The 27,559-nt window shown below is 44.7% G+C and overlaps 1 protein-coding gene across 1 annotated transcript in view; it reads right to left on the bottom strand.

The window, feature by feature from the left end:
* The window catches only part of DYNC2H1 (dynein cytoplasmic 2 heavy chain 1), a 1,848,033-nt gene that overhangs the window by 1,226,704 nt on the left and 593,770 nt on the right, over window positions 1–27,559 (bottom strand). Inside the window, exon 36 of the mRNA XM_029602426.1 lies at window positions 18,170–18,285. Coding sequence (XP_029458286.1) covers window positions 18,170–18,285 — 116 coding nt within the window. The remainder of the gene's footprint in view (window positions 1–18,169; window positions 18,286–27,559) is intronic.

The following is a 27,559-nucleotide window of genomic DNA, read 5'->3' as shown; positions in this document are numbered from 1 at the left end:
AAGGTCACCTCAGGAGAAGCGGCACATAAATAATCTCCTTCTTCTTTCGCCTTTATTAACAAGAAATCCCCTGTAGGGAAATGCACATCTACCATCTGCTGGAGATGGGAGAATATTTCCAAGCATATATTAGTGCAGGGGTATATAAACCGTGATGTCAGCTTTGCTCCGTCTCCATCTGCTGGTAGAGGTGCATAACCCACTGGTGTGGATTAACAAGTCTGAATGCTAAGAAATCACATATTACAATCATACAAAAGAATTTTTACAAGTCACCATGAAATCCACAAGTACCAGAACCAAAGTTATAAAAGGACAAAAGTTTTTTGGAGGCGTACGCTTCCATCATAGTTGCCTAGCAAGGGAAGAGGCATCAGCACAGGCACTGGTCCCGCATCATGGATCGAGGCTACCACGATCCTGGAGACCAACTTCAAATAAAGGAACGGGGCAGGGGTAGAAGGGAAAGGATTGGAGAGAATCTGGAGCCACAGGATTTAATTTTTTAAATATAAGGGGAAGTAGGAGCATGAGGAATTTGTTGCCAGAGGACGTGGTTAGTTCAGTTCGTATAGCTGTGTTTAAAAAAGGATTGGATAAGTTCTTGGAGGAGAAGTCCATTACCTGCTATTAATTAAGTTGACTTAGAAGATAGCCACTGCTATTACTATCAACAGTAACATGAAATAGACTTAGTTTTTGGGTACTTGCCAGGTTCTTATGGCCTGGATTGGCCACTGTTGGAAACAGGATGCTGGACTTGAGGGACCCTTGGTCTGACTCAGTATGGCATGTTCTTATGTTCTTATGAGGTGGGGGAGGGGAGACTCCCAGGCACAATAATTTTTTATTAACATTAAATAGGCCGTTTGGGGGGGGAGGGCAAATTCATCCCTATAGGGCCTTTGCAACTCAGGTGGGAGGAAGGCGGGGGACAGGCCACGATGTAAGGTTTTTTTATTTTAAATGGAACCTTACTTAACTGGATATATTCTTTGTTGAATATATCCGGTTAAATCTAAAGTTAAACGGCTACCCATATCAGTTATGTTTAAAGTTATCCGGTTATAGTTAGTTGGATAACTTTAATCAGAGATATTCAGTTAGACCTTGATCCCACTGAATATCCAGGACAAGTTATCCAGCTAATTTTAGCTTTTGAAAGGCTAGTCACAGATGTACTGACTCAGTCCAACAAAAAGATATCACTTACAACTTGTAGATGAACCATATTTCTACATATTCAAGTAGATTAACACAGCAACCAAAATACTGAAATCTATAACAGAAATTTAAGAGAATTAGATTACTTAGTTGGAAGAAAGCAAAGTTGCTTACCTGTAACAGGTGATATGAGAGAAAAGCAAGATGTTAGTCCTCACAAGTAGGTGACATCATCTAATAGAGAACGTTCATGTCAAAGTTTCTAAAACTTTGTTCCTCACTGAGCATGCATAGCATGCCAACATACCACACATCCACATGAGGATTCTTTTAGTTTTGTAACTTAGCATGCATAACTAGAAGACAACTCCTATGGTAGGTGGATGGGTTTTGTGAGGAGTGACTTCCTGCTGGCCTCGGAGAACACCTGTTACAGGTAACCAACTCTGCTTTTTCTGAGGACAAGCAGGATGGCAGGCCTTACAAGTGGGGAATCTTTAACTACAGACTATGCCAAACAAAAATAGGGGAAACAACAAAGTGCCAACGGACACACTAAATATTTTTGCTGGCAACAAGTCTTTTTTCCATTTTATGTTAGGGACAGCCTGGAACAAACAATGGGCCCTAGCAGGAAGTATAGCTGGGTTCTACATCTCAAACAAATCCCACAGGACAGACTGGCCAAATCTACTGTCACGTCAGTGATCCATGACCAAACAGTAGTGAGATGTGAATATGTGGACAGAACTCCATGTCACAGCTTTGAAGATCTCTTCCATGGGAACCAATCATAGGTGAGCCACTGACACTGCCAAGGGTCAAACAGAGCCTTGACATGGCCCACCAAATTCAGGCTCATCTGGGCATAAAAGAAGGTAATACAATCTGCTAGACAATTGGATAAAGTCTGGTAATTGCAAGCCCCATCTTGCTGGTTTCAAAAGAACAAAAAGCTGGGTGGATGTTCTATGGGCTTCAGTTCGCTCCAGGTAGAATGCCAAGGCTCTCTTGCAGTCCAAACTGTGCAGTGCTTGTTCACATTGGTGGAATAAGTACTTTTTCTGGGTGGTGATTCCTAAAATGGAGTCTAGCATCATGTACCTGTAATTGGAATTATTTTTTCCTCCATGCATTACTTTGGATTATGTTGGGGTCAACAGATGTTGTTCTGTGTTGGCTAACCTTTCTTGTACAAGGCAGGACTTTCAAGTTTCTTATAGATGGAGATTATTCTACTCTGGCTTTGATGAAATGTGGGATTCTACAGAGATCGCTATTAACCCCTCTCTTATACAATATTTTCTTACAACAATTGGGAATTTTATTTAGAAACATAGAAACATAGAAATGACGGCAGAAGAAGACCGAATGGCCCATCCAGTCTGCCCAGCAAGCCTCACACATTTTTTCTCTCATTCTTATCTGTTACTCTTAGCTCCTTGTTCTATTCCCCTTCCACCCCCACCATTAATGTAGAGAGCAGTGATGGAGCTGCATGCAAGTGAAATATCTAGCTTGATTAGTTAGGGGTAGTAGGGGCAGTAACCGCCGCGATAAGCAAGCTACACCCATGCTTATTTGTTTTACCTAGACTATGTTGTACAGCTCTTGTTGGTTTTTTTTTTCTTCTCCCCTGCTGTAGAAGCAGAGAGCCATGCTGGATATGCATTGAAAGTGAAGTATCAGGCACATTTGGTTGGGGTAGTAACCGCCGTAACAAGCCAGCTACTCCTCGCTTTGTGATTGTGAATCCTTTTTTTTCTTCACCCCTGTCGTTGAAGCTATGCAGGATATGCGTGAAGCATCAGTTTTTGTTTTTGTTTTTTTTTTTCCCCCTGCCGTTGAAGCAGAGAGTTATGCTGGAAATGCGTGATGTATCAGTCTTTCTCCCATGCCGATGCAGCAGAGAACCATGCTGGATATGCATGGAAAGTGAAGTATCAGGCACATTTGGTTTGGGGTAGTAACTGCCGTAACAAGCCAGCTACTCCCCGCGTTTTGAGTGCGAACCCTTTTTCTTCTCCTTTGCCGTTGTAGCAGAGAGCTCTGCTGGATGTGTGAAGTATCAGTTATTCTTCTCCCCTGTCATTGAAGCAGAGAGCTATGCTGTATATGCATTGAAAGTGAAGTATCAGGCATATTTGGTTTGGGGTAGTAACCGCCGTAACAAGCCAGCTACTCCCCTCTTTATGAGTGCAAATCCTTTTTTCCATTACCTCTTGCTGTTGAAGCTTAGAGCGATGTAGGAGTCACAGTAAGCATGTGTATGTTTATTTAATAAGGGTATTGTGTCAATAGCCATCATTCTGGCGAGTCACCCACTCTTCATTGGTGGCCTCTTGACTTTATGGATCCGCAGTGTTTATCCCACGCCCCTTTGAAGTCTTTCACAGTTCTGGTCTTCACCACTTCCTCCGGAAGGGCATTCCAGGCATCCACCACCCTCTCCGTGAACAATTGCAGGCATATATATATATGCTGATGACATTTGGATTGTGGTCCCATTGAACAAGAATAGGGTAGGAGATGTGGCAGAATTGGAATCTAAATTGGAAATTGTATCAAAGTACTTTCTGCAGAGTCAATTGAAATTAAACATTAAGAAGGCAGAGCTTTTGGGAACTGGGAGAGATAATGAGAATTTACTACTTACCCGATAATTTCCTTTTCTTTAGTCAAAACAGGTTAATCCACACCAGTGCATTAACTACCTCTACCAGAAAATGGAGACGAAGCAAAGCTGACGTCACGGAATATCTATCCCTGCACTGACATCAGCCCGCCAGTACTCTCTGAAAAAGCCAACTGTGGACAGACTAACAATATTTGATTATAACTATCAACAGACAACCACTCAAGCAGTCAGATAACAGGAAACATGGAGCTCTGACAAAATGTGTAACATCATTAATCTAGGAATTGTAAACTCATATCAGTCATCCCCAGAAACTCAGCCACTCAGAAGAACAATAGGACCATAGACTGGCAGCCAAGGGCAAGAAGGTGGATTAACCCCTGTTCCTTGTGAACCGATATGATATGATTTGTATCATTTATTTATTTATTTATTTATTTAACAGTTTTTCTATACCGACATTAAAATGCACATCATATCGGTTTACATTATAACAATGAAAGTAATGGAAGTGGAAAGTTATCATGAAAGTCGGTATAGAAAAGAGCTAAATAAATAAATAAACAAGCAAACAAATAAATAAATAAATAACCTGTCTTCACTAAAGAAAAGGAAATTATCAGGTAATTTAGCAAGTTCTCATTTCTTAGCATTCAGATAGATTAATCCACACCAGTGGGATGTACCAAAGCTACTCCTGAATAGGGTGGGAGACTGCCCTCATTCTAACTCACACTGCACGCTCAAAGGCTACATCCTCCCGGGTCCACACATATAGGCAGCAATACCTGGAAAGGTATATAATGGTAAATACATAAACGCTCAGCAAAACTTGACAGGAAACAACAATCGAAGCCCTAGTGGAATGAGCCCTCATCCATCTACGTAATGGCAACTCAGTAGTCACATACATGACTGTGATAACTTCCTTAATCCAGCGTGCTATGATAGCCTGTGATGCTGACTCACCCTGTTTACTGTCACCGTCGAGAACAAACAGGCGGTCAGTGTTCTTGAGAGGTTTAGAAACCTCCAACTACCTCATCAGATGCCTCTTGACATCCAAGGTCCGAAAAAGGGCATATTCATTCATATCTCTCTCTTTCTCACTGTTCAGCATTGACAGGGAAATTGAATGATCCAAGTGAAAGTCCAAGACCACTTTTGGAGAAAAAGACAGAATCGACCGAAGTGGGACTGTCCCTGGAGACACCCACAGGAATGGTCCCCGGCCAAAGAGCCTGCAGCACAAAACACACGCAGAACAAATTGCCATGATAACACCATCCTCAAACTTAGTAACCTCAAGGAGAAGCGACACAGTGACCAAAAAGTGAAACTTACCCAAAAGTTCTAGAAACAGATTAAAGCTCCATAAGAGCACCGGCAACTGCAAGAGAGAATGAAGATGCTTCACCTCCTTCAAAAACTGTACCACATCCAAATGGGCTGACAAGGGTCTACCATTCACCTGACCCTGGTACCGGCAAGATCTGCCACCTTTTCCTTTCAAAGAGTTAAGGGCCAAGACCTTAAAAAACCCATCCTGTAAGAATTGCAAAATGAGCGGAATCGTAATTGAACGAGAAAGCACGCCTCATTCCTCACACCAAGCCTCAAACGCACTCCAAACTCCAATATAAAGAAGTGGAAACCTTCCGCACTTGAAGCAAAGTGAAAACACACAGCAGTGGAAAATCCATGCTTAAGCAACCAAGCCCTTTCAAGGGCCATACCGTAAGACATCAAGCCAGATCTTTGTGAAGAACAGAGCCCTGTCATAGCAGGTCCCTGTGGATCATAAATCGGAAGGAGAGTTCACCAAGAACATCCACAATTGTATATACCACAGCCTCCCGGGTTAACCTAGAGCCACCAGAAGCACAAAACCCGAGTGTACTTTGATCCTCCTAATCACTCTGCCCAACATGGGCCACAGGAAAAAGGCATACAGCAACTTAGCTTCTAGTCACGTCTGCCTTCACACTGTGTGATATCGCCAGACGTCTAAAAACAGTAGACCCCAGAGGGCCACTATGAGCTGGCATACCTCAATTGACATCTCCCAGTCTCTTGATCCAGAATCTGCATACTGAGAAAATCAACTCCTACTTTGCCCTTTCCCACCATGTGGAAGGCAGAGATCTCCTGAAGATATAACTCCACCTCGTCCCTAAGTTAGGTTATGTCCTGCGACACTTGCTTGCCTATAACACTTCCTTGGCAAATGACATTAACCACTGACATATTAAAGCTGACCTTATTCAGTCCACTTGACCCTGCAATCGGTCAACGAACCAAAAGCATGCCAGTCAAACAGCACGCCCTTCCAGCCAAGTGATGTCCCAGAGCCCGGGCACTATCAACTGACAATGAGCCCCTTAACCCCGGAGGCTCGCATCTATCATCTGTATCAGCCAGTCCAGGTCTGTAGGAAATACCGTTTCTTAGATCATCTGCTTTCAACCACTACTGCAGTTGAATGCTGACCTACAACAGTAACTGAAGCCGCATCAAGTAGTCATAAGAACATAAGAACATAACATATGCCATACTGGAACAGACCAAGAGTCCATCAAGCCCAGCATCCTATTTCCAACAATGACCAAGCTATATCACAAGTAACTGGTGATTACCCAAACAAGTCCTGAGACTTCGTGCAAACAGTATTCGCTGAAGAAGATGCATGTGCGTCCTTGCCCATGGAACCACATCAAGGGTGGCTACCATCAAAACTAGCAGCTGTAGGTAAAACCACATCATCGGGAGGAATACCACTGTCAATAGCTACACCAGCACCAGCAGTTTCTGAATGTGGCCAACAGAAGGTTGGCCAACATCCAGCAGAAGGTTCTGCCTTGCTTTGTATTGAAACGACTGAGATAGTTCAATGTCTGAAACGGCTGTAGACTGTTCTTGGCCAGGGGATCACCTTACATGAGGCCTGAAGACTCTCTTCCAGGCTCCTGATCCGAAATAACCAACCTAGGTACAGGAGAACCAGAATACCATCCTTTCTCAACCCTGCTGCTATCACCACTCTGACCTTGGCAAAGGTTCTGGATGAGGTGGCTAGACTGAAAGGTAGCACTCAAAACTGATAATGCTACCCCAAAACGGCGAACTGTGGAAAACTGCTGACGCTCCAGCCAATTGGGCATATGTAGATATGTCATTGACAGATCCACAAAAGTAGAATTCCCCTGACTGTACTGCCATCATCACTGAGCTTAAGGTTTCCATACGGAATAGAGTCACTCGCCAATTACGATTAACCCCCTTTTTGGTCCAGGATGAGATAATAGGAAACTTTCTTCTTGGGAATAATAAAATAAATAGAATTATGGCCCGTATCCTCTTGTGACTTTGACACTGGAAACATGGCCCGTCACTTCAGGAGCCTTGACAACATAAATTCCACTGCCTGCCTCTTCTGTGGAGAGATGCAAAGATACACCATTGAGATGTCTCTAGGAATGCAGAGAAGGCTGCAGAGCATAGCCTTCCCTTATCATTCTAGAACCCACTGGTCTGACATGAACTTGAGCCCCTTCTGATTAAAAGGAGATAGGCAACCCCTTATTTCCTGCTCTGTGAAATGGGTCAAAGACCTTCACTGAGGGGGTCATGAGGCACCTCCACCCAAGCCTGCACCCCATCTGGGCTTCCAGGCTGAAAGGACCAAGCCCTACTCAGGGGAGATCCTCTGAGAAACCATCCTTCTAGCAGCCGAGGAACTTGGACTCACTTATTGGCCATCTTTCTTTGTTGTTCTTTTTTTTTTTTAACTCACTCCCAAACAAGACTAATTCTTTAAGGGGCAATTCTGTAAGATTAAACTTGGAAATTGTATCAGCTGAACAACAATTCAGCCACAGCTGGCACCGGCTGCTATCCCCGAAGCCATTCCTCTGGCAGAGGTACAAACCAGGACTAGCCTCCATCCGCTCAAAAAGGCAGTGGCTGGTTCCATCACTGTCTTGGTATTCAAACCAGACTCATCAACTTCCTCCAGGGAGGATAACTCAGAACCAAGGTCAGGAAATATTTCTTCACGGAGAGGGTGGTGGATGTCTGGAATGCCCTTCTGGATGAAGTGAAGACAAAAACAGTGAAAGAATTCAAAGGGCATGGGATAAACACTATGGATCCCTAAAGGCTACAGAATGGAAATGAGTACATGGGAATAACTTGCTGGTTGGCGGTTACTATCCATAACCAATAAGCCTTCATACTGTTGATGCTACTCCATCAGTGCTCTCCGCTTCAATGGCAGGGGGAAAAGAGGAAAAGTGGAATTAGATTCACCAGCAAACAACAAGGGCATGAATTTTGCGGTCAGGGAAAACAAATAAGCTTAGGGGTAACTTGCTGATGCGGCTGTAATGACTCTTAACCAATAAACCTGAAACTCTTGATGCAACTCCAACATTGCTCTCTGCTCCAACAGCAGGAGGTAACGGGGAATTGGACTCAAACAGCAACCAACAAGGGCCCCAATTTTGATGGTCTGGGAAATTGATAAGTATGGGGGTGACTTGTATGGCACAGCAGAAATTGTCATGGGCTTGCTGGGCAGACTGTATGGACCATTGGTCCTTTTCAGCCATAATTTCTATGTTTCTATGTAACTTCTCTCTATTACAGAACACTCTGTAAGGATTGCTTTCAACATCTGTGCCACCTGGGTCCCTGTCAGAGTGTCCGACGCTTACTCGCGGCTCCAGCCTTGCAGGATTCCGCAGCCTGAGATCCTAAAGGGTTGATAATTGTGTGTCCAGCTGTGCATCTATACAAGGCAAACCAATACAGTACACCCAAATTTAGGACATCCACATTTTCAGGATTCACAAGCATGGAGCATTCGAGTATGGCTGCCTAAGCACCAAGCATAGGACACACAAGTCTAGGGTGCCCAAGTATAGGATGCCTAAGAACGGTACATTTACATGTATAAGCACATACTACGGATGCTCAAACCTTGTATGCCCAACTACGTGCCCAGACGGAAGTCCAGCCTGGACATGCAGGCGCAAACTGACATCAAGCACTATTTCACGGCAGACCTGCGCAGAAAAAAGCGTGTAAACACCCCCGCAGCCTATCACGCAGCAACTCAGAAAGCCTGAAAGCAGGGCCTAGCCCAAAAGGCCACTCAATCCGCCAAAAATGCCGCAACTCCCCATCTCCTCACGGAGGCAACCATCTGATAGGCCGCCGAGGCTCGGAGAACAGAAAACAATAGAGAGAGGAATCCCTTTCTCTTTCATTTCCTTGTACTTCTCTTTTTTGTTTTTTTTAACTCCTTACCTGAACTCAGCCCATCCTGGCCGAGTACAGAGTCGGTCTCTGGCTGTGGGGGAGAGGGCTAATGCTTTCACTGCTGCGCTTGGCTTCCTGCATCTGCTAGCCTTTCAGCTGTTTTCTCCTGGCAGCTAAGTCCACGCCAGAAAACTGGCTACCAGACCAAAGCACTCGACTGAGGGTGGGATCATGAGATATCATCTCAGGAGAACTTGACTGAGGGAAGGACCATAAGGTATCAACTCAGGAGAAGCTGTACGTAAATAATCTTCTTTTCTTTTTTTCAGAATTAAACAATTTTTTATTTAGTAGATTGAATGCATAAACATACATAGAAACCAAGCAGTCCCCTGTAGGGAAATGCATGTCCATAATCTGCTGGAGTCAGAGAATACTGATGGGCTGATGTTAGTGCAGGAGTATATATACTGTGACATCAACTTTACTCCATCTCCATCTGCTGGCAGAGGTGCATAACCCACTGGTGTGGATTAACCCATCTGCATACTAAGAAATAGGGATTTTCAACCAGTGATCATAATGAGTAGCTCTAATAAGGTGACTTCAGTGGGCAAGGTACAGGACTTAGTGCTTAAGCTAAATTTGAATTTTTTAATGGAGTCTCGGATATCACAGTTACCGGTACTTCATGGAATATATTATAGGCTGAAGATGATAAAGAAACTTTGTCCATTCTTGCAAAAGGCTATGTTCAAGACAGTGATTCAAGCTTGAATATTTTCCCAAATAGATTATTGTAATATCCTGCATGTGGGCGTCCTGGATAGACTCACTAGTTACAAGTAGTGTAAAATACATGACTCGGTTAGTAAAGAGAATATCCCGCACAGTGGCAATTCAGTCACTTTTGTTATAGGTTACAATGATTGCCCATAAACAAGCAAACCCAATTTAAGATTCTAATATTGACTTTTCAGGTATTGAGAGGTAAAGCACCAGAATATTTATAGAAGAAATTGCATTGATATGACCCTACTCAACCACTGCAATCTAGACAAGGAGTGTTGTTGGTGGTAGCAAATTTTAGGGATCTAAGACATATCTGGTTTCTAGCAAGAGCTTTTTCTATAGTTTTCCCCTATCTGTCCTGGTAAAGGCTAGATTGGAGCAAAATTACTTGACATTCCATAAGAAAATCAAAACATGATTATTCTCATTCTATAAGATTCGTCAATGGGTCATCAATCAGAGGAAGCATGGATTGCAATCAGAGCTGAGAGTGCTGTTATAAATGTGCAGTAATATTTTATTGGAGAAATTACTTACCTGATCATTTCGTTTTCCTTAGTGTAGACAGATGGACTCAGGACCAATGGGTATAGTGTACTCCTGATAGCAGTTGGGAGACGGAGTCAAATTTCAAGCTGACGTCAGCCTACATATACCCGTGCAGCAAGCTTAGCTCTTCCGTATTCTCCTCGAAAAGCAATTGTGGATATATGTGTGTTTTAATAACTTGAATAACTTGGCTAACTTGATTAACTTGATTAACTAGGACTGGTTCAACTGATTTCCAAATTGGAGACCGCCAGTGCACTTAGAAACATAGAAACATAGAAATGACGGCAGAAGAAGACCAAACGGCCCATCCAGTCTGCCCAGCAAGCTTCACATTTTTTTCTCATACTTATCTGTTTCTCTTAGCTCTTTGGTTCTATTTCCCTTCCACCCCCACCATTAATGTAGAGAGTAGTGATGGAGCTGCAACCAAGTGAAATATCAAGCTTGATTAGTTATGGGTAGTAGGGGAAGTAGGGGAAGTAACCGCCGCAATAAGCAAGCTACACCCATGCCCATCTGCTTTACCCAGACCGTGCCATTCAGCCCTTATTGGTTGTTTTTCTTCTCCCCTGCCGTTGAAGCAGGGAGCTATGCTGGATATGCTTGTAGTATCAGTTTTTCATCTCCCCTGCCGTTGAAGCAGAGAGCCATGCTGGATATGCGTGAAGTATCAGTTTTTCTTCTCCCCTGCCGTTGAAGCAGGATATGCATTGAAAGTGAAGTATCAGGCTTATTTGGTTTGGGGTAGTAACCGCCGTAACAAGCCAGCTACTCCCCGCTTTGTGAGTGCGAATCCTTTTTTCTTCTCCCCTGCTGTTGAAGCAGAGAGCTATGCTGGATATGCATTGAAAGTGAAGTATCAGGCTTATTTGGTTTGGGGTAGTAACCGCCGTAACAAGCCAGCTACTCCCCGCTTTGTGAGTGCGAATCCTTTTTTCCACATTTCCTCTTGCTGTTGTAGCTTAGAGTGATGTTGGAGTCACAGTAACCATGTGTATGTTTATTGAATAAGGGTATTGTCTCCAGGCAGTAGCCGTCATTCTGGCTAGCCACCCACTCTTTATTGACGGCCTCTTGATTTTATGGATCCACAGTGTTTATCCCACGCCCCTTTGAAGTCCTTCACAGTTCTGGTCTTCACCACTTCCTTCGGAAGGGCATTCCAGGCATCCACCACCCTCTCCGTGAAGAAATACTTCCTGACATTGGTTCTGAATCTTCCTCCCTGAAGCTTCAAATCGTGACCCCTGGTTCTGCTGATTTTTTTCCTATGGAAAAGGTTTGTCGTTGTCTTTGGATCATTAAAACCTTTCAAGTATCTGAAAGTCTGTATCATATCACCTCTGCTCCTCCTTTCCTCCAGGGTGTACATATTTAGATTCTTCAATCTCTCCTCATAAGTCATTTGATGAAGACCTTCCACCTTTTTGGTCACCCTTCTCTGGACCGCCTCCATCTTGTCTCTGTCTCTTCGGAGATACGGTCTCCAGAACTGAACACAATACTCCAGGTGAGGTCTCACCAAGGACCTGTACAAGGGGATAATCACTTCCCTTTTCTTACTCAATATTCCTCTCTCTATGCAGCCCAGCATTCTTCTGGCTTTAGCTATCGCCTTGTCACATTGTTTCGCCGACTTCAGATCATTAGACACCATCACCCCAAGGTCTCTCTCCTGCTCCGTGCACATCAGCCTTTCTCCCCCCATCGAATACAGTTCATTTGGATTTCCACTCCCCATATGCATGACTTTGCACTTCTTGGCATTGAATGTCAGCTGCCATGTCTTCGACCACTCTTCCATCTTCCTTAAATCCCGTCTCATTCTCTCCACTCCTTCCGGCGTGTCCACTCTGTTGCAGATCTTAGTGTCATCCGCAAAAAGACATACCTTACCTTCTATCCCTTCCGCAATGTCGCTCACAAAGATATTGAAAAGGACCGGTCCCAACACCGATCCCTGCGGTACACCGCTTAAAACCGCTCTCTCTTCAGAGAGAGTTCCATTTACCATCACACATTGTCTTCTGTCCGTCAACCAGTTTGCAATCCAGGCCACCACCTCGGCACTCACTCCTAAGCTTCTCATTTTATTCACCAGTCTCCTGTGCGGGACAGTGTCAAAAGCTTTGCTGAAATCCAAGTAGATGACATCGAGTGCTCTTCCTCGATCCAATTCCTTGGTTACCCAGTCTAAAAAGTCAATCAGATTTGTCTGACAGGATCTTCCAATGGTGAATCCATGCTGCCTCTGGTCCAGCAATTCTCCCGACTGTAGATAGTTCACTATTCTCTCTTTCAACAGTGACTCCATTACTTTTCCCACCACCGAAGTGAGGCTAACCGGTCTGTAGTTACCAGCCTCTTCTCTGTTCCCACTCTTGTGAAGCGGGACCACCACCGCTCTCCTCCAATCATTCGGCACCACTCCCGTTTCTAGGGATCTATTGAATAGGTCACACAGCGGACCCACCAGCACATCTCTGAGCTCCCTCAGTATTCTGGGATGAACTTCATCAGGCCCCATGGCTTTGTCCACTTTCAGTTTCACCAGCTCTTCCCATACATTTTCTACTGTAAATGGAGTTACATCTACTCCATTCCCCTCCAGTTTCTTGTTAACTAGTGTCGGTCCTTCTCCAGGGTCCTCTTTAGTGAACACAGAACTGAAGTATTCATTTAATATTTCTGCCATTTCTTCGTCTCTCTCCACACATTGATCCTTTCCACCTTTCAATTTCACTATACCACTTTGAACTTTTCTCTTTTCACTGATGTATCTGAAAAATGTTTTGTTACCACTCTTTACCTCTTTGGCAATCCTCTCTTCCGCTTGACTTTTTGCCATCTTGATTAATTTCTTCGTCTCCCTCAGTTCTACCAGATATTCTTCTTTGTGTTCCTGCTTTTGGGATCTTTTATGCACTCAACCGAAAAATGCCGACACCCAGCAACTATGGGTGTCTTGAATTAGGGATAATACCTGGCTTACCCGTGCTTGTCTTGCTCTCGGGGATTGTCACCTGAGGTTTCCCGAATTTGGGGCAGCCGTGTGGGGATGCTGAGTCCTTCTGTCTACACTAAGGAAAATGAAATTATCAGGTAAGTAATTTCTCCATTTGCTAGGAGATGGTGTAGCAGATGGACTCAGGAACAATGGGATGTACAAAAGCTACTCCCGAACCGGGTGGGAGGCTGCCCGTGGCCCACTTAGTACTGCCCTTGCAAATGATGTGTCCTCCCGGGCCTGGACATCCAGGTGGTAGAACTTGGAGAATGTATGTATGGAGGACCATGTTGCCACCCGACAGATCTCAGCGGGAGACAGCATCTTGGTTTCTGCCCAAGACACTGCCTAGGCCCTTTATAGAATAGAACAAATCAAGAGCACTGGCTCAATCGCTAGAATGTTGGAAATTATCTTGTTATTTTTAATGAGAGACAATTAAAATTTATTTTGAAATTATTTATGAAAGAATTTTTTGAATAAATTTTTTGTGACACCTACTCTGTGTGGATATTGTTTAAATTTGCTTTTAATTTGAATATGGTGAATTTGTAAATATAAATATAAATGTGAAGGAATTGGAGGAAAGTTTCATATAAATTCGTAGGTGTCTCCGCACCACGAGTGTGTGGTATTATAATCATTAACGAATCCCCCGCCTCCTATGTGAGTTTTTTTTAAAACATTTTTTTACTAAAAATTACTTCACCTCTGTGAACCTCTTCCGTATAATGAGCAACCGGTAAATTGATTTATGTACCTTGACGGTATTTTATGCCAAGAATTCTGTTTTCTATATAATTAATTATAAGCTTAAAAAGAGTAAAATTCAGACTTCCCTTTGAGATGTTGGTTGGTTGTATTGTCCGAATTTGAACGATGGTCCCGACACAGCCGATCCGTGTTTCAGACTGATTGTCTTTCTTCAGGGGCGTGAAACGTTGTGATGCAACCAACTTTTACGGAATCTGGATGAACTCCATTGAAAAAAATGCTCTAGCTGTCTTGGCTCTGGACAGAGTTGCTCTGGCTCCGTCACCGGAAGAGTGGTTTGTACGTTATGCTGAACCCTTTTTATGTGTCAGCAAGGGAGCAGAGATTGACCAATGGCCGTATATTGATTTACTGACGTAATCACGCCAAGATGGTAATGGCTAAATGTACTCTCCGACCTGACAGGAAGCATGGTCTATATACTCGCGTAAAGCACCCTCAAATACCGCGATCAGTGGCGTGTAAATTCCTGTAACAGATGTCGCTGAATAATGGCTATGATTCTGGAAGACGTGTATTATAACAGAGAGTTCCAATTTAGATCGTCATTCATTCCCCGAGGGACTGATGTATTTAGAGTGAAGATCCAAAATGCTTCTCGCTGATTAAGAAGAGCCCTATAGTCCCCGCCTCTGGGCGGGGTTTCAAGATGTTCCAGGATCGTCCATTTCAAGTCGATGATCTTATGTCCCTTGTCTGTCAGATGTTGCACCATAGGTGCCGTCATCTTTGCTGTGTTAAATCGGGACTTGTGCTCACCTAATCTCACCTTGACTGGTCTCGAGGTGTGACCTATATACAGCTGTGGACACGGACAGATGATGGCGTAAATTACATTGCTAGATAAACAGTTGGTATTGTGTTTACGCCAAACTTTATATCCTGAAACAGGATCTTCCCATTCGATGCCAAAGATGGTTTGACCACACCATGCACAATTACCACATGGTTGGTGACCTGTTAATGTTTCTTCTCGTTTGGCAGTGTTGATCTGTGCGTGTACTGTATGGTCCTGCCATCCTCTTGGAGGGGGAGTGGCACGGTGATCTCACAAATTTGTCTGGAGGGATGCAATGGAAGTCCAGATAGTATCCCTCTCGAATGATGGTTAGGACCCACTTGTATGACGTTATCTCGACCAATCTTTGGTAGAAGAGGGTAAGTCTTCCCCCTATTTATTTATTTATTTAGTGTTTTTTTATACCGACATTCTTGATAAGGATCAAATCAGATCGGTTTACATGGAACATGGGGGAATAACATTAACATATCCAAGAATAAACGAAAGTTACAATAAAACATAAAATATGGCTTCTTCCTGTGGATGGGTATGTTGATTCTCATTGTGGGTTGTGGCCGGGGCCTGTACCTGAGCCAGCTCCCCTCTTGTTGTGTCTGTTCCGAAAGGACTGGGCCCTGCCTGCAGAGCAAGGTGCTTGGTATGTGTTTTTGTACGGTCTAAAACTCTGGGCTCCTCTGCCCTTGGATCTTCGGGGAGAGGAGCCCTGGGTCCTTTTGTTCCTGTCCTCTGGTAACCGAGGGACTGGAATTCACCCCATGTGTTCGCTAATTACTTCAGTTCGCTTCCAAACAGGAGGGATCCTTTAAAAGACATTCTCGTGAGTTTCGTCTTGCAGGTCACTTCGGCTGACCAATTTTGGAGCCATAGTTGCCTTCTGGCTGCCACTATGGATGAGACGCCCCTGGCTGAGGTGCACACGAGGTCTGAGGTCGCATCAGTGAGGAAAGATATCGTCGGTTCTAATGTTTTGGCGGAAGTGGTTGCGTCCCTAGAGAGGAGCAAGCAGGCACGTGTCACAACGACGCAGCAGGAGGCGATCTGCAGGGTCATTGCTGTGACTTCAAATGACTGTTTAAGGATGGATTCCTGACGTCTGTCCTGGGCATCCTTGAGTGCAGCTCCTCCTTCGAATGGGATGGTAGTAAGCTTTGAGATAGCGCAGACCATGGCATCCACTTTTCGGAACCCTAGGAGTTCTTTGGCCATGGGTTCCAGGGGTATAGGGCTTCTAGGGCCCATCCTGCTTTGAAGCTGGCCTCCGGGGCATTCCATTCCAGGTCAATCAATTGTTGTATGGCCTGCAGCATTGGGAAATAACATGAGGCCTGACGGAGACAGACTAAAACTGGGTTTGTCTTTGGCTCCGCTGTGTAACTTGCGCCAGGAATGGTCAGCGTCTTCAGGCTCAGAGACACGAGATCTAGAAACTCGTCTTTGGAGAAGAACCGCATCATGGTTTAGTATGGTTCCATCCCTGGAGGGATTTTCGCTTCCTCCAGGGAGTCAGGCTCTTCCCCCAAGGTGTCTGTGTCCCCTAGGGGGAGGCTTTTGACCGGATGGGGCACTTCTCTGGGGGTCCGAGAGGGGCTTGGACAGTCTTGCGCTTCTGGTGGAGATTGTGGCTGTGTCGCAGGCGGTACCGATTTGCCTGTACAAAGGTTTGTAGCCCTTTGAAGAATTCCACCCCGGAAAAAGTCCCTGGGTCCAAACTGAATCCAGTGGAGTTCCCCAAGGTGCCCATCTGTGGAGGGGTCGGGTCGGAGATACAGAGGTCCAGGGTACTATCATTGGTGGAGCTGGATTCCTCTACTGGCTGAGAGGGGCCTTGCTTTGGTTCCCCCTGAGTCTCTTTGCACTGCAGGCATAGGGCAGAGCCACTTCGGGTTGCGCAGGACTCAGGTGGCAGGCTGGGCAGAGGGCTTGTCCCTTGGCTTTCTTGGACGGCGATGCCATGATTTCTGCGTGTGGAGTGGCTCAAAAGTCGTCTGTACACGTAGGTGCGCACGCCAGGAGACTTAGTTGTGCGCACCGGATGCGCCAACGATGTGCGAGCAGGAAGCGGAAGATGTGCGTGCAGCAGGCCGCTATTTGTGTGCTTAGCGGGGATGTGCATGCCGCTGTGCGCACAGGTCTATCTGTGTGCCCGGCAGTGCTGTGCGTGCTGCTGTGTGCCCGGCACCATTGCGCGTGTTGCTGTGCGCATGGCACAGATGCACACGCCACTGTGCGCACAAGTCATTTGTGCGCCTGGCTCACCACTGTGCGCACAGCTCAGTTGTGCGGACAAAACGGCAATCAAGGAGGGGAAATGGCGCCATGCGGGCAAGAAGGCGAACCCCACCCCCCGGAGGTTCTCCATGTGTGTGGATCCTCACACCAGATCGGGGTCTAGCCCGGGCGGGGCTGCTCAACCCGATTTAACAGACACTGGAAGGATGATCTGAGCAGCTTACCGAGCCTCGGAGACTTTAAGAAAGTTTTCTACCTTACCTTGTCTTGGCGCTTCCCAGTCTCGTACCGGGCGGTCTCTGGCTGCGGGGGGAGAGGGAAAATACCTTCACCGCCGCCCTCGGTATTGCACCAGCTGCCTCTCAGCCACTCTGGGGGCTACGTCCACGCCGGGAACCGGCTACCGGACCAAGGCTTGCCTCTGAGGGATCTCAGAAATCACCTCAGTAATTCTCGACTGGGGGAGAGACCCTTAGGTATCACCGCAGGAGAGCGGGGCTCATCTTGTAGAGGTAAAATGTATTTCTTCTTTGGTTTGCATGTTCTAACACTGTGCAAGTGTGTGTATTGTCCCTAACTGCTTAGGAGATGGAGAAATACTGAAAAGCTAAGCTTCCTGCACGGGTATATGTAGGCTGACGTCAGCTTGAAATCTGACTCTGTCTCCCAACTGCTATCAAGACTACACTATAACCATTGGTCCTGAGTCCATCTGCTACACGTTAGGAAAGTACAATTTTATTCTTTTATTATACTTGTGATTTGTTTAGCGCCTTAGGCAATTTAATTAAATCAGGGAGAAGGATTATAAATTTGTCATTCCCACCTCCGGCTTTGACCCTTTTCCTCACATTGGGAAAGGCAGTTTTCAATTTACCTATCTACCCAAAGAGAATCCTTTCGAAAATTGCCCCTTAATGGAAACAAGCCATTTTATAATGAACCTTACTTGTCTCCTTCATTCCAGTTTTCTTCACCTGACGAAGAAGGTTTCCACATCCCCTCAAAACTGTCTTCAGTGCTCGTAAGCCCCAATCGTAGTGCTGCTGAGGTGTCAAAAGTTCCCTGAATTGAAAAATATTAACATTTTGTGTTATTTTTATAAACACATAACAGACATAAACACTTTAGTACAGTAGATACACAGACATGCGAAGGATTTCTGTCATTTTAACAGTAAGAACATAAGAACATGCCATGCTGGGTCAGACCAAGGGTCCATCAAGCCCAGGTTCCTGTTTCCAACAGTGGCCAATCCAGGCCATAAGAACCTGGCAAGTACCCAAAAACTAAGTTGCAGTTACCGTTACAGTTACCGTTGCAAGTAATAGCAGTGGCTATTTTCTAAGTCAACTTACTTAATAGCAGGTAATGCACTTCTCCTCCAAGAACTTATCCAATCCTTTTTTAAACACAGCTATAGTAACTGCACTAACCACATCCTCTGGCAACAAATTCCAGAGTTTAATTGTGCATTGAGTGAAAAAGAACTTCCTCTAATTAGTTTTAAATGTACCCCATGCTAACTTCATGGAGTGCCCCCTAGTCTTTCTATTATCTGAAAAAGTAAATAACCAATTCACATTTACCTGTTCTAGACCTCTCATGATTTTAAACACCTCTATCATATCCCCCCTCAGCCGTCTCTTCTCCAGGCTGAAAAGTCCTAACCTCTTTAGTCTTTCCTCATAGGGGAGCTGTTCCATTCCCCGTATCATTTTGGTCGCCTTCTCTGTACCTTCTCCATCACAATCATATCTTTTTTGAGACGCAGCGACCAGAATTGTACACAGTATTCAAGGTGCAGTCTCACCATGGAGCGATACAGAGGCATTATGACATTTTCCGTTTTATTCACCATTCCCTTTCTAAAAATTCCCAATATTCCCAATATTCTGTTTGCTTTTTTGATTGCCGCAGCACACTGAACCGATGATTTCAATGTGTTATCCACTATGACGCCTAGATCTCTTTTTTGGATAGTAGCACCTAATATGGAACCTAACATTGTGTAACTGTAGCATGGGTTATTTTTTCCTAAATACATCACCTTGCACTTATCCACATTAAATTTCATCTGCCATTTCGATGCCCAATTTTCCAGTCTCACAAGGTCTTCCTGCAATTGATCACAATCTGCTTGTGATTTCACTACTCTAAACAATTTTGTATCATCTGCAAATTTGATTACCTCACTCGTCGTATTTCTTTCTAGATCATTTATAAATATATTCAAAAGTAAGGGTCCCAATACAGATTCCTGAGGCACTCCACTGCCCACTCCCTTCCACTGAGAAAATTGTCCATTTAATCCTACTCTCTGTTTCCTGTCTTTTAGCCAGTTTGTAATCCACGAAAGGACATCGCCACCTATTCCATGACTTTTTACTTTTCCTAGAAGCCTCTCATGAGGAACTTTGTCAAAAGCCTTCTGAAAATCCAAGTACACAACATCTACCAGTTCACCTTTATCCACATGTTTATTAACTCCTTCAAAAAAGTGAAGCAGATTTGTGAGGCAAGACTTGCCTTGGGTAAAGCCATGCTGACTTTGTTCCATTAAACCAAGTCTTTCTATATGTTCTGTGATTTAGATGTTTAGAACACTTTCCACTATTTTTCCTAGCACTGAAGTCAGGCTAACTGGTCTTTAGTTTTCCGGATCACCCCTGGAGCCCTTTTTAAATATTGGGGTTATATTAACTATCCTCCAGTCTTCAGGTACAATGGATGATTTTAATTATAGGTTACAAATTTTTACTAATACATCTGAAATTTCATTTTTTTAGTTCCTTCAGAACTCTGGGGTGTATACCATCCGGTCCAGGTGATTTAGTACTCTTCAGTTTGTCAATCAGGCCTAACACATCTTCTAGGTTCACCGTGATTTGGTTCAGTCCATCTGAATCATTACCCATGAAAATCTTCTCCAGTACAGGTACCGCCCCAACATCCTCTTCAGTAAACACCGAAGCAAAAAAATCATTTCATCTTTCCGCGATGGCCTTATCTTCTCTAAGTGCCCCTTTAAACCCTCAATCATCTATCGGTTCAACTGACTCCCTCACAGGCTTTCTGCTTCAGATATATTTTAAAAGGTTTTTACCTCTACGGCCAACTTCTTTACAAATTCTCTCTTAGCCTGTCTTATCAATGTCTTACATTTAACTTGCCAACGCTTATGCATTATCCTATTTTCTTCTGTTGGTTCCTTCTTCCAATTTTTGAATAAAGATCTTTTGGCTAAAATAGCTTCTTTCACCTCCCCTTTTAACCATGCCAGTAATCATTTTGCCTTCTTTCCAACTTTTTTAATGTGCGGAATACATCTGGACTGTGCTTCTAAGATGGTATTTTTTAACAATGACTATGCATCTTGCACACTTTTTACCTTTGTAGCTGCTCCTTTCAGTTTTTTTCTAACTATTTTTCTCATTTTATCAAAGTTTCCCTTTTGAAAGTTTAGCACGAGAGCCGTGGATTTGCTTATTGTCCCCCTTCCAGTCATTAATTCAAATTTGATCATATTATGATCACTATTGCCATGCGACCCCACCACCGTTACCTCTCTCACCAAATCCTGTGCTCCACTGAGAATTAGATCTAAAATTGCTCCCTCTCTTGTAGGTTCCTGAACCAATTGCTCTATAAAAATGTCATTTATTCCATCCAGGAACTTTATATCTCTAGCATGTACAGACAAAACATTTACCCAGTCAATATTGGGGTAATTGAAGTCTCCCATTATTACCGCACTACCAATTTGGTTAGCTTCCCTAATTTATCTTAACATTTCACTGTCAGTCTCACCATCTTGACCAGGTGGATGGTAGAATACTCCTCTCACTATAGTCTTCCCCGACACACAAGGGATTTCTACCCATAAATATTCAATTGTGCATTTAGTCTCATACAGGATGTTTATGCTGTTGGGCTCTATGCCATCCCGGACATAAAGTGCCACACCACCTCCTGAGTGCTCCTCTTTGTCATTGCGATATAATTTGTATCCCGGTATAGCACTGTCCCATTGGTTTTCCTCCTTCCACTATGTCTCTGAGATGCCAATTAAGTCTATGTCATCATTCACTGATATACATTCTAATTCTCCCATCTTACTTCTTAGACTTCTGGCATTAGCATACAAACATTTCAAAGTTTGTTTTTTGTTTGTATTTTCTTTCTGCTTTTTAATTGATAGGGATAAGTTAGAATTTTTTAGCTCAGGTGAGTTTTTAGCTACAGGCACTTGGACTACTTTTCTTATTATTGGAACCTCACTGTCGGAATGCCCTAATTCTAATGCATCATTAGTATCCTTTGAAGATACCTCTCTCTGAACCATTGAGTGACTGTCGGCTTTCCCCTTTGTTCTAGTTTAAAAGCTGCTCTATCTCCTTTTTAAAGGTTAGCATCAGCAGTCTGGTTCCACCCTGGTTAAGGTGGAGCCCATCACTTCGGAAGAGACTCCCCCTTCCCCAAAAGATTCCCCAGTTCCTAACAAAACTGAATCCCTCTTCCTTGCACCATCGTCTCATCCACGCATTGAGACTCCGGAGCTCTGCCTGCCTCTGGTGACCTGCAAGTGGAACAGGGAGCATGTCAGAGAATGCTACCCTGGAGGTTCTGGATTTAAGCTTTCTACCTAAGAGCCTAAATTTGGCTTCCAGATCCTCCCTCCCACATTTTCCTATGTCGTTGGTGCCCATATGTACCACGACAGCTGGCTCCTCCCCAGCACTGTCTAAAATCCTATCTAGGTGACATGAGAGGTCCACCACCTTTGCACCAGGTAGGCATGTTACCAGGCGATCCTCATGCCCACCAGCCACCCAGCTATCTATATTCCTAATAATCAAATCACCAATTATGAAGGCCGACCTAACCCTTCCCTCCTGGGCAGTAGGCCTTGGGGAGATATCCTCGGTGCGAAAGGACAATGTATCACCTGGAGAGCAGGTCCTTGCTACAGGATCCTTTCCTGCTGCACCAGGTTGATGCTCTCCAATCATGAGACCTTCTTCCTCCAAGGCAGCACCAGGGCTGCCAGACTGAAGTTGGGACTTGGCTACTATGGCCCTGAAGGTCTCATCTATATACCTGTCTTCCCTCAGCTCCACCAGGTCTGCCACTCTACCCTCCAGAGATCAGACTCGTTCTCTGAGAGCCAGGAGCTCTTTGCATGGCATGCATATGTACAATTTCTCACCGGCGGATAAAAAATCATACATATGACACTCGATGCAAAAGACTGGGAAGCCCCCCTCTTACTGCTGGACTGTTGCCTTCATCTCAAATGTGATCAGTTCCTACTTAAGTTTTAGGTTGCTATGGGAGTAGGAATGTGTCTAATTAATGTCATTTAAATGTATTAGTGAATTCACTATATGTCTAGTAGTGGCCTACAGGGGAATGATCAAACTCTCTATAAGTGTTGTTTTTGTTTGTTTTATTTGGTTTTTTTTGTAAGTGGCACCTCCCTATAAATTAAAGGATGTGCTGGGGTGGGAGGGTTGGGAAATACAGTCTAACTTCAGTTAGTCAGCCAGAGTGACTCACTGCTCTCTTGATTAACAAATGTTGGTACTTAATCAAACCAAATCACACTACCTCAACACCTTTCCAAGGTGAGTAACTGAACTGAACTTTTCAACCTTTTTACTTAGGTATACACCGCTCCTAGCTTATTCCTAGCTTCTGGCTAATTTTTTCTTTGTTTTTTTGTTTTTAATATACAAACACTCTAACTATTGCTTACTAGCTGCCTTACTGACTGACTATTTAAAACTACAAACAGTCTAACTTCTGTTTATTCGCTGCCTTACTGACTATTAAAAGCACAAACACACAAACACACTAAATAATATTCCCAAATAGTTAACTTTGCCCCAATACTTTTAAAAAAGACAATGTCCCAAGCAGAAGTTCTACAGCAAAAGCTTATAAACTGTTTTGAAGTATTTAAATTTTGTAGGTCACAAACTCCCCATCCTCACAAAACACAACTGTGACCACACAAACACTACCATGACCACATATGTCAGCACAACTTTTATTAGGGACAAGGAAATTTGACACATCACCACTGCACTGGCTGCCAGTACAATCCAGAATTCATTATAAAGAATTAACACTAATTTTTAATATGATTGACATAAACCCCTGCATAACAGGAGTGAAACATCAACCATACACACCACAGTAGCTGGGTTCAAAAAAGATTTGGATAAGTTCTTGAAGGAGAAGTCCATTAACTGCTATTAATCCAGTTTTCTTAGGGAATAGCCACTGCTATTAATTGCATCAGTAGCATGGGATCTTCTCGGTGTTTGGGTACTTGCCAAGTTCTTGTGGCCTGGTTTGGCCTCTGTTGGAAACAGGATGCTGGGCTTGATGGATCCTTGGTCTGACCCAGCATGGCGATTTCTTATGTTCTTATACATAATCCCAATGTTACGAGCGCGTCCTCCACGCTTCTGACGAACCGAGGGCTTGGAGGCCTTTCGGATTCTGTTGCGAGCGCGAGGAGCGCGGTCACCTCTAGAGCAGGTGTAGTGAGCCCTTGGACCACAGCGAGACTCAGGGAGGAGCCCCAAGTCACACCGTGGGATGTGAGCCGGTGCAAGCATGGAGAGCTAGGCGAGGCATAGCTGAAGCAAGGGATAGAGAACAAGGTCTGACCCTCAACCGGACCTGCACGCCCACGGCAACCAACAACGCAATGTTGATTGATGAACGGTCCTCCGACTGTTCCAAGCCCTTTTTGGACCTGCCGCTGGGTAACGGCATTGGGCAGCAGGCCGGACAGAGGATGAGGGCAGACGGAGTCCTTGGAACACAGACGACATCACAGACGAGGGCTGCAGCGAGGACATCATAGACGAAGGCTGAAGTGAGGACATCACAGACGAGGGCTGAAGTGAGGACATCAACAAAGGAGGGCTGGGAAGGAGGACATTAGCACTGTCACTCAGGGCGCCCTACTCAGCCCACCTTCACGGGCGGACCCAATGGGCTGGTTGCAGACCACCCTGTCCCACTGCGCGCCCTACACAGCCCGAAGAGGCTGGTCAAGGACCACGCAGAGAACGGGACAAGCGCAGGGAAGAAGCGGGTTACTGCACTCCTGGCAGTCTGAAGCGGGATACTGCACTCCTGGCAGTCTGAAGCAAGTAGAAACATCAGGAACTGGATCAGGAACAAACATCTAGGAACATCTGGAACCAACATCAAGGCAATAGGCAAGACATAGGACAGTGAGCCATCAAAGCAAGAGCCGACCACGGGGGACCTGGATTGATGAGGAAGCACAGACGACTGTGAGACTCAATCCGAAGGCAAACAGGAACTGAAGTGAAGGTCCTTTTATACTGCTGTATGCAGGCAACTCCCTGGGAGGAGTTCACATGGACCGCCCCTCACTGGCCCTATAACTGAGGCGGAGTGCCGCGGGCTGACCCCTAGGGAGAGGGCGTGGCCCGAACCAGGAAGTCCAAGCAAAGCCAAGCAAGCCTCAGGCAGGCCCCAAGCACATCGAGGCCTCCCAGGCCCTGGAGCAAATCCTGGATAGTACGCAGGCGAGGACCTGGCTTCGGAGCGGCCTCCAGAGGAAAAGGTGAGCTGCCTCCTGTGGCGCAGCCACAGGAGGGATCGTAACACCCAAAACAAAAACACAAAAATAATAAAATATACCTTAAATAATCCATACAATTCTAAATACAAAATAAACAGAACATCAAAATACAACCTATTTAATCCAGAAAACTAAATTAAAGTGTAACTACTACAAAAATATTTCAGGTTCTGCCTAGAGACATCAACATTGTCATTTGGTTGACCGTCTGGGTCAATATTCTCTTTCCTAAAACAAATTGAGAAAAAGTCCTTAGAGCATAGTGGATCGCTTGCAATTCCAGGTGGTTGACCTGTAGATGATTCTCTGCTGAGATCCAAGATCCCTGTGTCCATCCCGCTATGGTCTGGGCTTCCCACCACTTTATGAAGGCATCAGTAGACAAAGTCACTTGATGCAGTGGAAACTGCAGAGAGAGACCTACCTTTTAGAACTTCCAGATTCATCCACCACTTTAGGAAGGCTCCCATCCCAGTGTCACAGAGATTTGGTCATATAATTTTATTTAACATTCCACTGTGAAGGAGCATATATAAAAAAAACCCTCAGAACTCTGTAAAGGACAGACCGAGCTGTCTGGTAGAAAAATTAGTTCTTACCTGTTAATTTTCGTTCCTGAAGTACCAAGGATCAGTTAAGACTGCTAGGTTATGCCTCCCTTCCAGCAGATGGAGTCAGAGAAAAGCTGAAAGGCACACCCCCCCCCCCCCCCCCCCCCCCATATAACCTGGTGTGCCACCTGTGATCCCTCAGTATAATCAATATCAAAGCAAAATGAATGTAAAATATTTTAAACAACCAATGACTAGATCAAGTCAAAAAGTAACCTCTTAAAAACTATAACTTGTGACAAAAAGAACTGTGTTGCGTAGGTGTGTAGGCTCTGAAAAAATCTGCAAAGAGAAAATACAAGTAGCCGAGTGGACTCTCCTGCCTATGGGCAGGCATCTGGACTGATCCTTGGTACTACAGGAACGAAAATTAACAGGTAAGAACTAATTTTCCTTTCCCTGTACGTACCAGGATCAGTCCAGACCCAAGCTGCCCTAAAAGGGGTGGGACCTGAAGAGTCCCGCTTGAAGCACACTGCTGCCAAAAGAATCCACCTTCGGATCCTGAACATCCAAACGTGTGCAAAGATTTCCAAGTGGCTGCCCGGCAAATCTCTTGGGGCGAGACACATTGGCTTTCTGCCCAGGACGCTGCTTGCGACCTAAGAGAATGCACCTTAAGCCCATCCGGTACTGGACGCCCGTGACATATGTAAGTTGAAGCAATAGCGTTTTTCAACCAGCAGGCAATAGTAGTCTTAAAAGCCTTAGTCCCTTTTGTAGGACCGCTCCACAAGACAAAAAGATGGTCGGACAATCGGAAAGGATTAGTTATCTCCAAGCGACCACAACAAGAGGATCAGTGAACACCAGGAGTTCTTTATTCTGCACAAAACATCATAAAAAGCCCGACTCAGGCCGAGTTTCGCTTTTTGAGCTGCTTCAATGGCTATTATGTGTAATGCCAGTGGTTTGTCTCCATACAGCAGTTCAGCCTCTTAAGAAATGCTTAAACAATTACCACCACCACTCAAATGCCACCGTTAACACTTCAGCGACTAACTCTGCTTCATCCGGGCAGGAACTCAGCCGAATAGATACCAGCGTTTAGACAGTCAAAGTCATCAAATTTACTGCCGGAAATGACTGGAGAGTCCCGCTTGAAGCACACTGCTGCCAAAAGAATCCACCTTCGGATCCCGAACATCCAAACGGTAATGCTTAGCAAACATGTGCAAAGATTTCCAAGTGGCCGCCCGGTAAATCTCCCGGAAATGACTGTCTAAACGTTGGTATCTATTCGGCTGAGTTCCTGTCCGGATGAAGCGGAGTTAGTCGCTAAAGTGTTAACGGCGGCATTTGAGTGGCGGTGGTAATTGTTTAAGCATTTCTTAAGAGGCTGAACTGTTGTATGGAGACAAACCACTGACATTACACATAATAGCCCCTGAAGCAGCTCAAAGAGCGAAACTCAGCCTGAGTCGGGCTTTTTATGATGTTTTGTGCAGAATAAAGAACTCCTGGTGTTCACTGATCCTCTTGTCTTGGTCGCTACTGCAATATTAGATCAGTTTCTGGTTTGTTTAGTTATCTCCAAGTACCGCAAGAGGACTCTGCGAACATCCAACCTCTTCAGATCCTGAGCCTGATGAGAAATCCTATCCTCATCTGAGAATGCCGGCAACTCAACTGACTGGTTGACATGGAAGGCCGATGCCACCTTAGGCCGATACCACCTTAGGCAATAACACCTTAGGCCGATACCACCTTAGGCAAGAATGAAGGTACTGTCCGAAGGGAAACCCCCAGAGTCAGAAATGCGAAGAAAAGGCTCCCTACAGGACAACGCTTGAAGCTCCAAGACCCTTCTAGCAGAACAGATAGCCACGAGAAACACCATCTTAAGTGTTAAATCCTTCAGCGTAGCTCACTTCAAAGGTTCAAAAGGAGGACCACACAGGCCACGGAGAACCAAATTTAAACTCCATGAAGGACAGATTGCGTGCACCGGCGGCTTTAAGTGTTTGACACCCTTCAAGAATCTGGTCATGTCCGGGTGAGCAGCAATGGAAGTACCATCAACCTTACCTTGAAAACGGCTCAAGGCCGCTACCTGCACCCGGAGCGAGCTGTACGCCAAATCTTTCTTTAAGCC

Source organism: Rhinatrema bivittatum, chromosome 5, assembly GCF_901001135.1.
Source record: "Rhinatrema bivittatum chromosome 5, aRhiBiv1.1, whole genome shotgun sequence".
Taxonomy (NCBI): domain Eukaryota; kingdom Metazoa; phylum Chordata; class Amphibia; order Gymnophiona; family Rhinatrematidae; genus Rhinatrema; species Rhinatrema bivittatum.
This window is presented reverse-complemented; position numbering and strand designations above follow the sequence as displayed.